Source organism: Scardinius erythrophthalmus (assembly GCF_964197995.2).
Source record: "Scardinius erythrophthalmus genome assembly, chromosome: 14".
NCBI classification, from domain to species: domain Eukaryota; kingdom Metazoa; phylum Chordata; class Actinopteri; order Cypriniformes; family Leuciscidae; genus Scardinius; species Scardinius erythrophthalmus.
The window spans coordinates 26,996,038-27,012,927 of record NC_138234.1 but is presented as its reverse complement, the minus strand read 5'-3'; the positions used below and the strand labels follow the sequence as shown (position 1 = coordinate 27,012,927).

Here is a 16,890-nt window from a genome sequence, read left to right as displayed (position 1 = left end):
GGAAGGAGAGAGGAAGATGTGGGCCACTCAGCAGTGTTCGGCACATCTGCTCAGTGATAAACAGAACAATGCCACGGTGACCACTAATCTTACATACAAGATCAAGGACACGGGGGGAAAAAATTACAACAGCAGACAGAAAGCAGGGGGAAGCAATGAAAGAAAGAGCCTTTTGTTTTAGTATATAAAGAAGATGACTAGTGCAGGAGATAAGGAATCAAAATGGAAACCAGGAAAGCACTTATCTATTTCCATGCTTCGGCTTTATCTATAAAACTCAGATATGAAAGATCGTTCAGATCTGGGGTCTGATGTATAAAGTTGCATAAGCACAAACTGGGTGTTGTAAAGTGCATTTCAGGATTTATAGGCTACAGTGTTTTGTAGGCTAACGTTAAACACATCCATATCCATATGGAAATGATATGCAGATGAGGTTATGCATAGTAAAACTAGGCGTCGTAAGTTCCAAATATGGTTATTTTGGGGAGGAGGCGCTTTTAGAATGAAATCAACTCAAATTTTATACATGAGGTCCTTTATGAGGTTAAAAAGACCTTCCTTAAAACTACTTTGAAGGAAATATTAGTGGCTCTTAGCCATGCAAAACTAGCCGTTAGCATGCTAAATTAAAATTGGTTGGTTAGAGTGTTCTAAATAGATTCTATCCTAGAGGTTTCTATGGAAGCTTGAATTCCACCATAGAATGAAAAATAAAAAAGGTAATTGTGACTTTTTATCTCACAATTGCGAGTGTACTTCTCGCAATTCTGACTTAACGTGATATAAAGTCGCAATTGCGGGTTATAATGTCAGAATTGCGTAATATAACGTGGTAATTGTGTGTTATAAAGTCAGAATTGTGTGAAATAAACTCGCAATTGCGAGAAATAAACAAAATTTTTGACTTTTTCTCAGAATTGCCTGTTTATATTTCGCAATTCTGGCTTTATAACACGCAATTGGAAGTAAATAAAGTCTCAATTGCATGTTATAAAGTCAGAATTGTGAGATATAGCCTAAACTCGCAAGTTTATTTCTCGCAATTCTGACTATAACACGCAATTGCGACTTTCTATCACGCAATTCTGGGAAATAAAGTCAGAATTGTGAGATGTAAACTCGCAATTGTGAGATAAAAAGTCGCAATTTTCTTTTAAAATGTTTTATTCTGTGGCGGAAACAAGCTTCCAAACAGTAGGTATCATTATGAGACGTAGCACAAATTCTGAGAGATGATATGCAGAGAATTTTCACCTTTAGGGTAAAGCCCAAAGTATACTATGTTTTTTAAGTATACTAGGCCAGTCAGGGGACCAGTCCTCCTCGGGCCAGATGAAACAACATAGTGTGGTTATAATTCCAGGCTGCATGACAAGTCAGATTGTGGATTGAAATAATTCAGAATATTAAATCTAGCTCCTTCTGATGCATCATGCCGGCATTTGGTGGGAGGAGGAGTTGTTCAAATCACTAACACTAAGTATGCACCCATAGCAAGCATCACTAATGATATATTTCGGTCAATAACTGTGCATTTGCGAATGCTGTAAGATAGAGACTTGGCCTTGCACAATGCAGATAAGGTTGTAACACGCTGTTCCTAAGAGTAAGAGCATTCCAAACTGCGATACACACATGTAAGCATGTTCCTGCATGTGTGTCTGATCCTAGATATCAAAACAAAGCTTTATTCTCATGCTGATTACGGCAGGGCTCGTTCTCAAACACGGTAGCTGTGCAACATCATCGGTCTTGACCTCTTCAGCTGCGCTCACACGCAAGCTCCCGTCATCACCGTGCAGATGTTGTTTGACGTATGACAGTTGTGTCTATGAGTAAACTTAAGCATATTCATGCATTATCTGGGATAAGCCTTTGATTGGACACCACCCAAATGCTCCTGCAATGATGCACAATAGGTTTTGGTTGGCAGCCAAACAAGGCTTACACTGAGTATAGGCTTTGATGTCCTCTCTGACCTACCTGATGCAGGCCAGGGTTGAGGAAGCTCCTTTTGAAACTCCAGCTTGCCAAGCCACAAGAGAGTTCAAGCTAGGTCAAGTTTATGTTGTGCAGGGACTACAATTTAAAAATGTCCTGGTAGTCCATGACTGTGAATAAGGCTACTTGAGATGAGTTTTCATATTATTTTAATCCTCTGGTGCTTTTCGGTAATTTCAGACCGAAAAAGTTTACGTTTAGTTTTGTTGTTGAATTTTTTACTTCATTGGAATGGTACGAAACTTTGTAAAGGTTTTCGCACTTGCTGTGTGAACACACTTGAAATTGTACACACTTGTATTGTTCGCTGTCAAAAATGGCCGCATTGGAAATTAATGGCAGACGAATTTCCTCTATTGGAAATGTTTGGTACTGCACCCAAACAAAATCTTACTGAAAGCTCTTTTTTTTAAGATATCATTCCTCAAATTTGGGACACAGCTTTGATTTTCTCACAGCTGTAGAGTAAAACGCATTTTGGAAATATATATTTAATATAAAAATTAAAAATTTTATCTTTGTGCCATTTTTGCATTTTTTCATAACAAAAATGTAAAATTTTAGAACTTTTTTCACTTCAGCAATAATCTGTCAAGTGTCATCTTTAAAAAGAAACCAAGTCTGTGTTAAGTCTGTGCTTCAAAGTATTCAAGTATGACAGATTAAATTTCATTTTCAGGCTCAAAAAGTGAATAAATGGATTATAACCACTGCATAAATATAATTTAGTACCATAATACCCCCCTAAAAATACAAAATCGAACTAAAATATCATAAAATCATTTCATTGACATAAAATAAAAAATCTGTAATTTTTGACTGACACGCAAACAGTACCAGAGGGTTAATATTATTAAACTTTTATAGCATTTATTAATAACTTGAATTAGTTTTAATTTTTGTATTTTTCAGCTTCTATTGTAATTTTAGTGTATGTTTAAGTAATTTAGTTTTAGTCTATTATTTCTTTAAAGATAGTAGCGAGGGCAAAATTACAAATTTCTAATTATTTTAAGTTTTTTAAGTTGAAGTTTTCCTGTAATATTTTTATTTTATTTTATTTCAGCCTTATTTCAATGAATGAAAATGTTTCATTTGATTTAACAATAACAATATTGGTTGAGAGAGGGGACATTTTAAGAAATTTTTCCATTCATGTCAACATGAAGTTCATTATGTGACCAATTTTACTTCCATAATGTGATGTATTTATTAATTATAACATGATATTCAAGGAGAAAAAAATTCAGGTGGAACTAAATTTTACCCAATGAGAACTTATTAGATTATAAAAAGTAAGAGTTATAGAAACTGAATGTGAGTTTGTTAAAACAGTGGTAGCCTAGGTAGCTATTTTGCTATTTGTTAGCATTATTACGTTGCTACATTTTCCTAAACATTTATAGATTTTTTCCCCCTTTGGAGTTAGACCAGGAACATCCATTTAGAAAGTAATTAGGGACCATTTGGATTTCATGTTGACTTTAATACAGTATGCCTTGCTTAGCTGTAAGGCTGTTAGCATAATACATTGTGACATAAAAAACACAGATGGAGAGTTTAGTCATGCTACACCGCTTAATGTTGAAAATGATGTAGCTTATTACTGGAAAATCAACACTATTTTGAGAATAGCTGAGCTAATGTCACGCTACTAAAAAGTTATGTTAGCAGCATCGCTACATGGCGCTAGTTACTTCCCATCACTGAGGGAGAAACAAGAGTCTCTGGTTAATATTTCCTAAACACATTTTTGGTTCAACTTACACACGCTGTAAAAAACACTCCTTCCAGGTACAACAAACATGCTCAACCACACCTTTCTTTCCTTCTTCCATCTTAAGGTCTCAGTATTAAATGGCTTACAAGGATGAGATGAGACATGCACAAACACAAACATACACAATCTATGTATAATAAAAAAAATACGCAAAGCCAGTAATTGGAGGAGGGTGAGATAAGTCTAGTCTGTCTCTTTGTGTAAACTGTCTGGACTGCTCCTGGGAATTTCCCTTAATTTTTTTCTCCCCGTTCAAGCATTGCAACACACTGTTATTCTTGTGAGGGCTTGAGGGCTTGTCTCTGGTGGCAGAGGTCTTGGTCTGTTAATTCCTCCGGACACACTGAAGCTCTGCAGGAGCCAGAGACACTGGGGATGATGAACAGTGCAGGAATTGAGAGAGACTGAGGAGGAGGAGGGACAGAGCAGGGGTCTTTTTCCTCCCTCGTCAATAATACTTTTGTATGTACATTTATATGTTTTATCCACTCATGAGTGCTGCAGAGCAAATCAAAATAACTGATGCTGTCACTCCACTGCCAAGATCCATTACTGAAGAACATATTTTGGTCCCACTGTTCTGGCATTGATGCTACATGACATTTCAAGACATGTTATTTCTCACTTGCTCAACCTTCACTTACTTTCAAAAGAGCCAAAACTTTGGGACACAAAGTTCTCAATTTTTATCCATGCCTCCATATTTTCAAAGGAGGCGGGGGAGTCAAGATATTGTGGACACAAATTAAGTGTTCATCCATATGATTATTAAATTGTTCCCTCGTTTTAGGTAAAGCTTTGTCAAAGCGATCCCCATTCATCCGTGAAATGACTAAAATTGCTGTATTATTCATGCCAGGCCAGTAGATGTCACTTTGTAAAGAAACACTACACACCTATAGACTGAACACGTAATACGCATGCCGTCACTGTTTCCATTGTTATGTAAATGAACAGCCAAAACACATACAAAGTTTTCATTTATTAGTTAAAAATGGTGTTTTGTAAATTAGTAAATTGTGGAAAAAAATTCTTAATTTGTCACCACGATATCTTGTTTTTTTTCTCGCATGTCATGGCTAATTGGCTATCCAATTAAAACATGCCAATGATTTAGCTAAAACGGGGGATTAATTAAAGGTGCTCTAAGCGATGTTGGGTGACTTCACTTCATTTTGATGTTCGAAGTATTGTCAAACAAAACGGAGGCTAGCTAGACCCTCCCTCCTTCTCATCCCGTCCCCTCCCCCTCCCTTCCGTGCTTTTCCAATGTAAATTTGGGACTTCACATGTTCCTTCTCCTTTTTCCCTCTTCTTTGCTATTTGTTCGTCGGAAAATCATCTCTTTGGTCGTGTCAGCCATTTCAAAATTCAAGAGAATATAATTCTAACGTTAATCATTGTCATTGTCTAGGACATCTCTCCTCAAGCTAATTTCCCTCTTCTCTTCTCTCTCCTCCACTCCCCACACCCCCCTTCATGTGCATGTGCACTAACCCCCCAACCCCCACCCCCACTCCCAAATCATTCTTGTCGGTTATTGGCTGGAACACTGTTTATGTTTCGTGGTCCAGGCTGGGCCAGTTTGTTTTTCTTGCCATTTGTGGAGCCTGGGCTGTCTACAGAGACTGCATTTTTTTACAGTGTGTTCAGGGGACAGGCAGATAACGGATAGTGAGGAGATGTTTGCTGTATGTGACAAAAAATGTTTCAGCCTAAAAAACGCGTGACATCGCTTAGAGCACCTTTAATAAAACTTGGCCACAAATTGAATGAATTGTTAATTAGTGGCCACAACATCTTTTTCCCCCCACATGCCATGCGTTCCATACATCTGGCATCATATACTGAACACAATTATAAACGCAACACTTTTGTTTTTGCCCCCATTTTTCATGAGCTGAACTCAAAGATCTAAGACTTTTTCTATGTACACAAAAGGCCTATTTCTCTCAAATATTGTTTGATATTACACAAATCTGTCTAAATCTGTGTTAGTGAGCACTTCTCCTTTGCCAAAATAATCCATCCACCTCACAAGTGTGGCATATCAAGATGCTGATTAGACAGCATGATTATTGCACAGGTGTGCCTTAGGCTGGCCTCCATAAAAGGCCACTTTAAAATGTGCAGTTTTATCACACAGCACAATGCCACAGATGTCGCAAGTTTTGAGGGAGCGTGCAATTGGCATGCTGACTGCAGGAATGTCAACTAGAGCTGTTGCCCGTGAATTGAATGTTCATTTCTCTACCATAAGCCGTCTCCAAAGGCGTTTCAATTGGATACCCTTAGGTAAATCATGGCCATGTTGTACTAATAAGTTCCCTCTTTGTATTTAGTTAAACCATGGTTAAACCACCTAAAACAAGGGAACAAATTAATATGTAAGTTTATGAAACTGATACTGTTATCGTCTCCGTGTAAACTACAAAAACGTGAATCTGTGAAAACGGTGACTTCGTGCATATTTCGTGTTCAGTCTATAGGCGCGTAGTGTTTCTTTACTAAGTGAAATTGCCATCTACTGGCCTGGCATATATAATACAGCGTTTTTAGTTGTTTCACAGATCTGTTTGAAATGGGGATCACTTTAACAAAGTTGTCGTCTCGTCTGTACCCAAAAAATGCAAAGGAAAACATTCTGTAAAGAAATGCGTATGTCCTACTAAACTACACATTTTAATGGTCCATTTTTTCACCAAATTTGCACAAAATTTTCTACAATACTTTGATTTAATGACTACAAATATTTAGATTTTAAAATGTCAAGTGGTGAAACCATCAAGTAGAAAATACTTAAATACTTTCTTTGGGTTTTGCACACATTTAATCATTATTCATAAATGTTTAAAAATTATTTTTAAGATTCTTATTTTTATTTGTACAAATATCATGCACTTTGAGTCATTAATAACATATTTTCTTAGGGTTAGTCCATCTGACCTGAATAAAATGCATTGTTTAATGAAAAATTTAATGATTGAGACAATCGCGAAGATTTAAAGTGGTCAGATGACGGAAAACTGGCCTCTGTGTGTTGGTTACACCACATTGATTTTATTAAGTTTATTTAGATATTATCAAGTTACATAATGTTTTAAAACAAAATTGCTTTGATTTAATTCTCCTTTTGCATTCCACAGAAGAAACAAAGCCAGGTTTGGAATGATATCATGGTGAGTAAATGGTAACAGAGTTTTCATTTCCGAACCATTCCTTAAAAGTCCCTCAAGTCAAGAGCTTGACCAGCTAGCAAGTGTGCAGTGTTTTTTACACGATAGAAGTTCAACTTATTATTCTCATGCTTGGATGGATGGGAAGGAGAGCAAAGGTTTTTGGTTTTGGCAGGAATCCCAGCTTGGCATGGACCACTGGTGCTCGAGGTATGTGTGGGTGTCCGTGTGTCCAAGAGTGTCTGTCTTACAGAAAAGATACAAGTACGCATCTGCGTGCTCCGTAGAGGTTTCCCACACACATTACTGGTAGATGTGGTTGTGCTGTGACTCATTCTCTTTGGCAAGGCGGGATCTCAAGGGACTTCAACTCCCATAGTCCCTTTTTTCTCTGCCTATTTTTACCACAACCATAACAAATGTCGTCTCATTTGCTTTTCCTTTTTCCTTCATATCAAACTGTCGCTAGACGTCCATCCATACCAAAACGTCTTTCCGTATCAGATCTTTCGGTTCAGCTCGTCTGACCTCGTACCCCTTCCCCCTCCGTCTTCATTGAGATGTCAGTCATGAACTACATAGACGCTGGATTTCCAGCTTCTTCACCTGCTGAAGCTTTAGTGTGTGTGTGTGTGTGTGGGTCCTCACACATTCCTCTCCATCTTACAGCTAAAGCCAGGGTCAGGAATGCAAATTGTGCTTGTCACACACACAAACCCTCAAAAGTAATGAAATGGGAACATGCACAACCATAATGTATTTTGTTACAGAAGAAAATGCCAAGTCTTTTATTCCAAGAGCCAATCTGTGGAATGAGCGGAATGAATGGAAAGCTTCCAGAGAATTTCATTATTCCCTTTTACCTCACCAAACTGCACCAAACCCAATTTGGAAGCTAGTGTGTGTGCCGTGTCTATGTATCTAGCCTACATTGTTTCAACTCTAGGACAGTGTGCTCACCTCCTGTAGTCTGCTGTCTTCACCTTTTCCTTATTATCTTGTAGTCCATTCAATGTTTCCTTCTCTCCCATAATTTCTTCTCAATAGTTGTCTGTCTATGGTGCTTCCTGTCTCAGTGGGGCTAATTAAGGATTCACCCATCTAAAACTGAGGAGAACACTGGATTCAGTAGACCCTGAAACTCACCCACTCCTATTTTTTCCTGTTAGACATTATCTGACAGAACATGACTAATGTAAACACTGTCTGAATCTGAACTAAACGTGTTAACTATTAACTTTCTAATAGCTCAGAGGAAGTTGCCTTGATAACTCACCTCCAGAGTCGAAATATCAAGGAAAATAGCTTAACCGCTTCCTTCAAAAATAACACGCGAGGGTATGATGTCACGTCCTCACTTGTCTAATCTTGAGGAAATGTGAAGCGAAGTAGAAATAATTCTGTCTTCAAAGGGTGAGCAAGGTGAAACACATCCGAATTATGGTGGTGTCTAATTTCTGAACCCATCTTTTAAGAGAACGGTGTTTTTAACGATTCGGCTTAAGTCGTCGTCACCTACTGACTTAACGATTTTAACGACGGTCACTTAGTGAATCTTTTTTTTCCCAACTGATTGAAAAGATTGGAATCACTGAAATGAATCGAAATGCGGTGACTTGAAAGGCTGGTTAGCAGAGATTACCTCGTCCTGAGGGGGCGCGCGGCTCTCTCTGAGTTTAAGTTGAGGAGATGAGAGAAGCGCCAGTTCATTCACTGTCAGATCCCCTCCACGCGCGCGAGCGAGACCTGTTCAAGTTTGAACCGAATTAGTTTTATATGAGGAGTTGAAGACACAAAGTGTGGACGGTGCATAAAATGGACTATTTTGGATAAACGAGGACTCTTTATTCTATCATGTTTCTGAATCTAGGATTACCTTTGGATTTAGAATTTAGGATTTTTTAAATTAAATTCAGAAGCGATGCGGTCAAGAGATGAAAGATCGCTTCATTCATGTTTTCTTTTTTTGTGTGTGAAATGATCACAACGGATTAAAACGACAATTACTTGTTAAAAGGAGTATTTGATTTCAGAGAGTCGTTATAGTGCTTTAACAGACTTGTGAAGAGTTTATCCTCCTTAGAGAGGTTTGTCTGTGGAAAGGCATGTTCCCTGGCTCCACGCCGGTAGGAGCATCTTTGCGGCTCCGGTCGGGAAGGTTTCGCCTGCGCTGGGACACATTTGGACCACAGGGGAGATGAGAACCGCGCTGATCTACTTTCTCTTCTGCTGCTTCTCTCTGCTTTCAGCAGCCGCTGAGGTAAGACCAACCTCTGAACACATATTCATTGGGGATAGAGGGAGAGGAACACAATGTTTAGAGAGAGAGATTCCTTTACACATGATGAATGATTGTTCACTGTAAAAAAAGAAAGAATTTGCTTCCTAAAAATTTTAAGTAGGCCTACAATCAACTTGGATGTTTAAGTAATTTCAGCTTAAATTACATTAGAGTTGAAGAGTTTTTAGAAATATATGTAATATCTGTTGGCTACTCATGTTGGTTACATGTAATTGAAAAAAAATCTTAACACTTTACAGTAAGGTCTCATTTTTTAACATCATTTAATGCATTAACTCACATGAACTAACAATAAGCAATGTATTTGCATGCAGCATTAAATAACCCTTGGGAGTTCACTTTGTTAACTAATGTTAAAAGATAGTTTTTGTTCTAAAAAGTGTATTAGTAGCCTAAATGTTGAGAATAACATTAACTAAGATTAATACATGCTGTCGAAGTAACAAATGAAACCTTATTGTAAAGTGTTACCATAAAAATATCGAATTTTCTACAAATATTTTGATATAGGCTAATGACTTTAAACATTTCAAGTGGTGCAACCGTAAAAGTATTTAAATACTATCTAATATTTTACTAAAGAACTTAAGGGATTTGGTCCACAACACATGAATTTTCATTCATTTCAATTTGATGTACTTTGGAAGGACCATTTTCTTCCACAGGAAGCGCCGATTCCCCGAGAGCTGATCGAGAGACTCTCTAACAGCGACATCCGCAGCATTAGCGACCTCCAGAGGCTCCTGGAGATTGACTTCGTAGGTAAAGTCATTCTGTTTTTTCTGATTATTTGACAAGAGGTGTGGGTAGGCCAAATATGATCTAAAATAAATCTTAAACCTATACCAGCAAGTGGTGATTCATATCTGTGACTTGAATCTTGTGAATCTGTTCAAATTGAAAAATAAAAAAGATTTCTTCAGATTCATTCAGTTTTGTTTAGTGGTCCTTTCTGCATGTTACATCTTTGGCGACAAGTTTATGAATGAGTCATTGGAACATTCACTCAACCTTCTTGTCAGCTGGTTGCTAAACAAGTTGCTAAACAAGCACTGCAACTATTACAGGAATGTGGGTTGTGTGCTAGATAAATTGGAGAATTGTTGTAGTCCTTGATTCGTTTGAGAATGATTTGTTCACTTAAAAGATTTGTTTTAAAACATGAGTGAAACCCAACCAATGTCAGCACAATGTGTCAAGTCGCCAAAGTGTTGAGGTGCAATGTTAGGAGAACAAGACTGTGGGAAATATCCATTCAGAGACTCACTCAATCTTTTATTGCACTCAAAGTTTATGGACCTCACCACGAACGCCTCAGCACATGTTGCCTAGAGACCGCAGTCCCGCTCCTGCACTCATGGCGCCGCATCAGCATTTGAACTTGGTAAATCATGTGACATTTTGGCAGCACAAACATTCTGAGCTCAAATATGTCCTTTGAAATGATGCAGTCACAGTACATTTTTAAATTCCATCATATGAAAAAGTAGTTTATTCCCATTCTTGAAGCATGAGTGATATTTCAGCATGTTTTGTGAATAAATAAATGCTTTTTAAAAATGTAAAGTTTAAAAATCTCGGTTTGGCTTACAATGATTGAATGTTCAGAATTCTAAATTCAAACTGACAGTGATGATGTCAGTGCAGCATTTGCATACTGCATTGCTATTGGTCCTATTCCTTGCATTTATTTGCATTCTCAGTCATTTGTCTTTGCTAGCATCTTTTCAACTTATCAACGGCTGCCTTTACACTGTACAGATGCTGTTGATTAGTTATTCCCACAATGAAGACTAGTCAGTTTTAATAATAAGAAGTTTTGCACATCCCACAAATAATTATTAAAGTATATAAACAGTAAAATAGTTCACCCAAAAATAAAAAAAATAAAAATGTCATCCCTTACTCACCCTCATGTTGCTCCAAACCTGTATGAGTTTCTTTCTACTGTTGAACACAAAATAAGATATTTTAAAGAATGTTGGTAATCAAACAGTTGATGGACCCCATTGACTTCCATAAATACCATTGCAGTCAATGGCTACCATCATCTGTTTGATTACCAACATTCTTCTTTTGTGTTCAACAGTAGAAAGAAACTCATACAGGTTTGGAACAACATGAGGGTGAGTATAGATGACAGAATTTTTATTTTTGGGTGAACTATCCCTTTAAGGAAGCCTATCTGACCCTAAATGGAAGCTTTTGTAATCGCAAAGATTTGATGGCGAAGACCCAACCGAAAGGGTTAAAATACCCACAACGCCTCAAATATAAACTTCCAGCGCATCTAATGAGGAAATGCTGCAGCCGTAACGATATGAGCCTCAGATTTGATTCGGCCCATAAGCGCTGTAATTGAAATGCAAACAGCTGCGTCTGTGTGGCTGGTGCCTGAGGGAGGTCAAGAGACTCTCTCCATTATACTGTTGTCATGCTGCCTTTATGAGTTGAGTGCGGCTGAATGCCAGCGCTGCTGTAATGTATTATTCATGTCGAATTCCTCAGTTTGTGTGTGCATCTCTGCGTGCGAGTGTGTGTCCGTGTGTTCGGGAGAGAAAAGAGGCTGAAGCTCAAGTAGTGTTTGCGTTTGTGAGGTCTGTTGCTCCGCTAACGACTGTGTGAAAAGCCGAGCGGGTCGGTCGGCCACGGTGCTCAAGCCTGAATTAAAACCACCCTCCTCCTCCATTGGGCCGGTTTCCGGGGGCAACAACAGGGGCATCTCTGCCCCCCCATCGTCCCGCTGTATGGCTGAATGGCTCTGCGGATCCGTGGAACAGCATGATTAAATACTGCGCACTTTGCTCAGACTAACCAACCAGACATCCTTAAAGCATTTTAAATGACACAATCCTTTCCGAACGTCTTATTGTTGAGTAGGTTTTCTCGGTGTGTCCTCAGGCGGTGCATATATTTGCTTTCGAATGAAGCGTGCAGGCAGGTTTGCGGACACCTTTTATTCTTTACTTAGTAATCAGACTGGGTTTTCTTCATTTCTTTGCATCAGGCTGGCGGAGGCGGGGTTCACAAAGAGGTTCAAGGGCACTCTTTCTTCACAATAGTGAGGGAGGGATTGTGCATTGGATGGTTGCTTGTTCTACAAGCCAAAATATGTTGCTTAAACACTGTTGACTTTGTGCTTCGTTGACTTCTTTTGCAGAGAATGAGGTGCTGGAAGACGTTAAGCAGGGCCACCATAAGGAGCATCTGTATGACAGCAGACACCTCAAGAGTTCACACGCACACTCTAGACGCAAGAGAAGCATTGGTAAAACACAGACACACACACACGCTCAGGTTGCAAAGCTCCTGCAAAGGTTGTTCTGTGTGTTTATGGGCTATTGTGTGTTTAGAGGAGGCAGTGCCAGCCGTCTGTAAGACTCGCACAGTGATCTACGAGATCCCACGCAGTCAGGTGGATCCCACGGCTGCCAACTTCCTGATCTGGCCTCCGTGTGTCGAGGTGAGGCGATGCTCAGGCTGCTGCAACACCAGCAACATGCGCTGCCACCCGTCCAGAAAACACTACAGGACTGTGAAGGTGAGAAAACACACATCTTCCCTTCTAGTATATACTTTTTTTTGAAATGTAATTATTTAATCATTATTTTAAATCAAAATATAAAATTATATATATATATATATATATATATATATGCACTATTTTTATATATATATATATATATATATATACAAATATTTATAATTGTAAATAGTTTGGCAAATTTAAAATGTTCAATGTTTTATAAATAATACATATTTTATATATTAATTTGTTATATATACATGTTTTTATATATCATGAATATAAGATATTATATAAAAATAGTATTATTATAAAATAGAAATATTTCTAATTTATATATTAAAAATATATACTCAATATATTTAAAATAATACTTAATTATAACTATATTTTGCATAATTGAGCAAATTTAGCTTAAAAATATAACATATTATATATATATTTATATTTTAAATATTTAACTTATGATTAAATTTCAATTATTATTACATTTAAATAATTTTAAATAATTTGGCAAATAAAAATGTTCAATGTTTTATAATTAATACATATAAAATATAAAATAATATATATATATATTGTTATATATTTAAATATTTTATGCACATAGATTAAACATTATAAATTACTATTAAATCAGAATTATTTTAAATAATTTTACAAATATTTTTCATAATAATAAATATAAAATAATATAAAAATCTGCAGTCAAAAGTCTTAATCTTAATATGAAATATAAAATCTTAATATGAACACAGGTGTTTTTCTTCTAAGACCAAGTTATCTGAGTTATGACATCCACACCCATTTTAAAGCGCACCATTTTTCCTGCTTGTGAATTATTTTTTTTTTTTTCATTTCTGCATTTTTATAGGAACTGTAGGTGAAAGTTAATTGAAACAACTCCCTTGTTTCTCCTCGTCTAAGCACATTTATATTGGAAATTCGTTTTTATTGATGCAAATCTTCTGCGCACTAGGCTGTGACCGTGTTTGCCACTTGCCAGGCTCATTTTCACCATGCAAAGCTTTTCACATTTCTCAGATTTAAATGTAACAAGAGCGAGGCGTAGGACGTGCCAAAAGGGAGGACAGTGTCAATGAGAATTTCAGGGCCGCTGAACACACTGAAAGAGTTTCAGGCCAGACTTCCGCGGCTGGTTAACGAATAGCTCTAACCTTGAGTTAACCGCTGCAAATATCTGTCTGTTACTCCACGGCTGTGGGGTGTGTTCTGTTCCGTTTATCTCGCCAGCAATGTGTGTGAGTGTTCCGACCTGAATAAAGTATTGTATAAATGGGCCTGCAGGGCAGCTGAGTTGGCAGGGAGGGAAGGAGTCTGTCAGTATGATATGAGGTGTGTGTGTTTAGAAAGAGAGGTTTGAGGCGGCTCATCTGCGTTACAGGAAACCGACCGAGTCACATTTAGCTCTCGCCTTATCTCACCTCTGGAAAAGCAGAGGAAAAAACACACTGTTGATAGGGTTATGAGTGTGTGCGTGCAACTCAGGATGTTCCCACAATCTCTCGCTCTCTCTCTCTCTCTCAGGTGGCCAAGGTGGAGTATGTACGCAGAAGGCCAAAGCTTCGGGAGGTGCAGGTGCAGCTGGAGGATCATCTCGAGTGCGTGTGCACGTCCAAACATCACTCAGAGTCCCGCATACACACAGGTACGCAAACACTGCCGCCCTTAAAGGTGTAGTACGCGATTTCTGAGAAACACTGTTGATATTTGAAATCAACCCAAACAAACACACCCCTCCCTTTATTGCTAAGCCCCCAAAATCAACAATGCATGGTTGGATGTCTCTTTATCATAGCTGAAGCGAAGCAAAATAATGCGAAGATGACGAAAGAACCAAAAATTAACATACAGTACACTAGAGTATTGAAACCCCCATGCTATAAATACCACCTGGCCAAAGCGACCATTGACAGATATGTCACAGAGCAATATGAGTTGAAAATGTGTGTTTGGTTCAAACGCTCTAGTTTTATTCCGTTTTCCAACTGTACGTGGTTAGAAATTAAATGAATTTATTTAGAATTTAGAATTTATTCACACCTCTACTATTGAATCCATCGTATCATCAGCACTCGGATTCGCTTCCATGGTGCTGTCAAGTACGACTTGCAGTTTGTGAGGTAAACTAAACGCTATTGGCTATTTGAAAAGGAGGAGGGGCCATTCAATATGTCCCGCCTTAGCTTCCTGTTCCAGTGGAAATTACGTCAACGTATCATACAAAGCTGCGCGTTCCAAGGCTGGTCCTGAAGCTCATATCCTTTCTTTTTCCAGTGATATTCCTCTGAGCTTTTCACTTTTGTAATGTCTCTCAGGCATCTCTCTTTCTACAGTCTTTCTTCAAATCTTCCTCTTGCTCACTCTCTCTCCCCCTACCCATCATGAATGGACACGCCTTCTACTGCTGAATGGCTGCAAGTTTGTTGTGCGCTCGGTATAATCCACTTTCAACAGCGTTTCTCAGGAATCGTTTACTGTACCTTTAAACACACTCCGTCTTTTTAATCATTTGCTTTCCCACACCTTGTTTTATTTTTCCCTCTCCACCCTTTTTTCCTGCCTTGTCGTTTCCCTTCATTCCTTCGCTCAAAGGCCAGAGCTAAAAAAAGAAGAGGAAATGGAAAATAAGATAAACTGTCCGAAAGCAGGCAGTCAAGATTTACAGACTCTATATTTAGACTATTGGTCAGTAAGATGAAAGCCAAGTGGACTTATTGGTCAAGGTCGAGAGTAAGAGCAGTCTAGGGAGTATTTTTTATACAAAATGTGATTATTTTTAATATAAAAATGTAAGATTATTTTAACAATTATTCAAGACAAGACCATTTTTGTGCAATTTTATATAAAATCTAATAATATTTAAAAATATATATATAATAAAATGCAATTTTTAATATTAAGACAAATAAACTTTGAGGAAGAAAAATTAAGTACAAAGAAACAAAATAATATTTTTTTCATCCATTGCACACTTCACTCACAGACATCCATTGTAAGCAGCTTTTTTTTTTTTTCAGTTCAACAGGTGCGCTGTCAAAAGCTAACAAAGTCTTTTCTCCACAGCAGATATAAGGTGAGCGTGGCTCTGGATAAAAGAAAGCAGAGAAGGAGGGCCATCGCATCCAATCAGATAACTCGGACTGCACGACAGCCATTGGGTGATATCATCTGAAGAGACGAGGCGGATGTGAACTGTTCAACAATGAGCGAATCAGGGCGCCCTTTTTGGCTTACTTTGGACTTTTGATGCACCTTTAGAAGCGACCCGGAGAGAGACTTTGGATTAAAACCCTGGGGGAACAAAGCACAACAAACTAGAGACTGCAATGACAGAGACTCGCAGAGCCTGAAAATGAACTTTGAGTCGCAGACGTCGAAGTACTGATTCCACGACCTTTTAAAGGAGCATCTATCACAACTTTATTTGTGTATCAAAATGTTTTTCTCCAGCAAATATCTGTATCATCTTATTTTTGTATAACTGCCAGTTTTTTATCAACACTGATCTTCTCTTGTCTTATATATGCCGTAGAATGAACGAGTACAACAAAACACAATCTACAGTAACTGATACTAATAAAGTGAATACATTTTATGACGTTTGTCTGACAGACAAAGATTAATATGTCTCAAAGATGAGTGTGATTATGTGCATTCATAACACCGTTTCCTAACCAGGAGCATTGTGATAAATCTTCTCTCTTCAGTGTCGATCTGGAATGTTTCTTGAACCAAATGCAACCACATCAAAACCATGGGTGACAAGCCATTTTTAAGTCTACTTTAAATATGTCCTACAGACGATATTATTGAGATTAATGCAACCACAAGTTAAAGGGGTAGTGGTACGAGTAGTGAGTTGTCCTCGAAAAAGATGGATAATGCAAAAAACCTGTCGGGGGCTAAAAATATAAAAAGAAAGGGAAAAGGACATGACTTGGCATGTCAAGGGATGCGACAGCAGCTAAATGAGTGGATGGTGAAAGGCAACAGGGTGTTTGTGTGTGTGTTCATCTGAGCCTCATTGGACTGTCACTGCTCGTCAATGTCAGAATATTTTAGATGATTAATCAAATCA

The 16,890-nt window shown here is 38.0% G+C and overlaps 1 protein-coding gene across 3 annotated transcripts; it reads left to right on the top strand.

Moving 5' to 3' along the window:
* The first annotated feature begins 8,362 nt into the window (after nt 1-8,362).
* Nucleotides 8,363-16,523, top strand: pdgfaa (platelet-derived growth factor alpha polypeptide a). Of its 3 annotated transcripts, none has more exons than XM_081383730.1 (6): nt 8,363-9,220; nt 9,928-10,024; nt 12,423-12,530; nt 12,616-12,803; nt 14,337-14,457; nt 15,876-16,523. In XM_081383730.1, exons 1-6 carry the CDS (start codon nt 9,158-9,160, stop codon nt 15,887-15,889), a joined length of 591 nt encoding a protein of 196 aa, XP_081239856.1. In that variant the 5' UTR covers nt 8,363-9,157; the 3' UTR covers nt 15,890-16,523. The 3 variants fall into 3 exon arrangements, with proteins under 3 accessions (XP_081239856.1, XP_081239854.1, XP_081239855.1); XM_081383728.1 differs by having other exon boundaries at nt 9,910-10,024; XM_081383729.1 differs by having other exon boundaries at nt 8,881-9,220; nt 9,910-10,024; nt 15,879-16,406.
* The last annotated feature ends 367 nt before the right edge of the window (nt 16,524-16,890 follow it).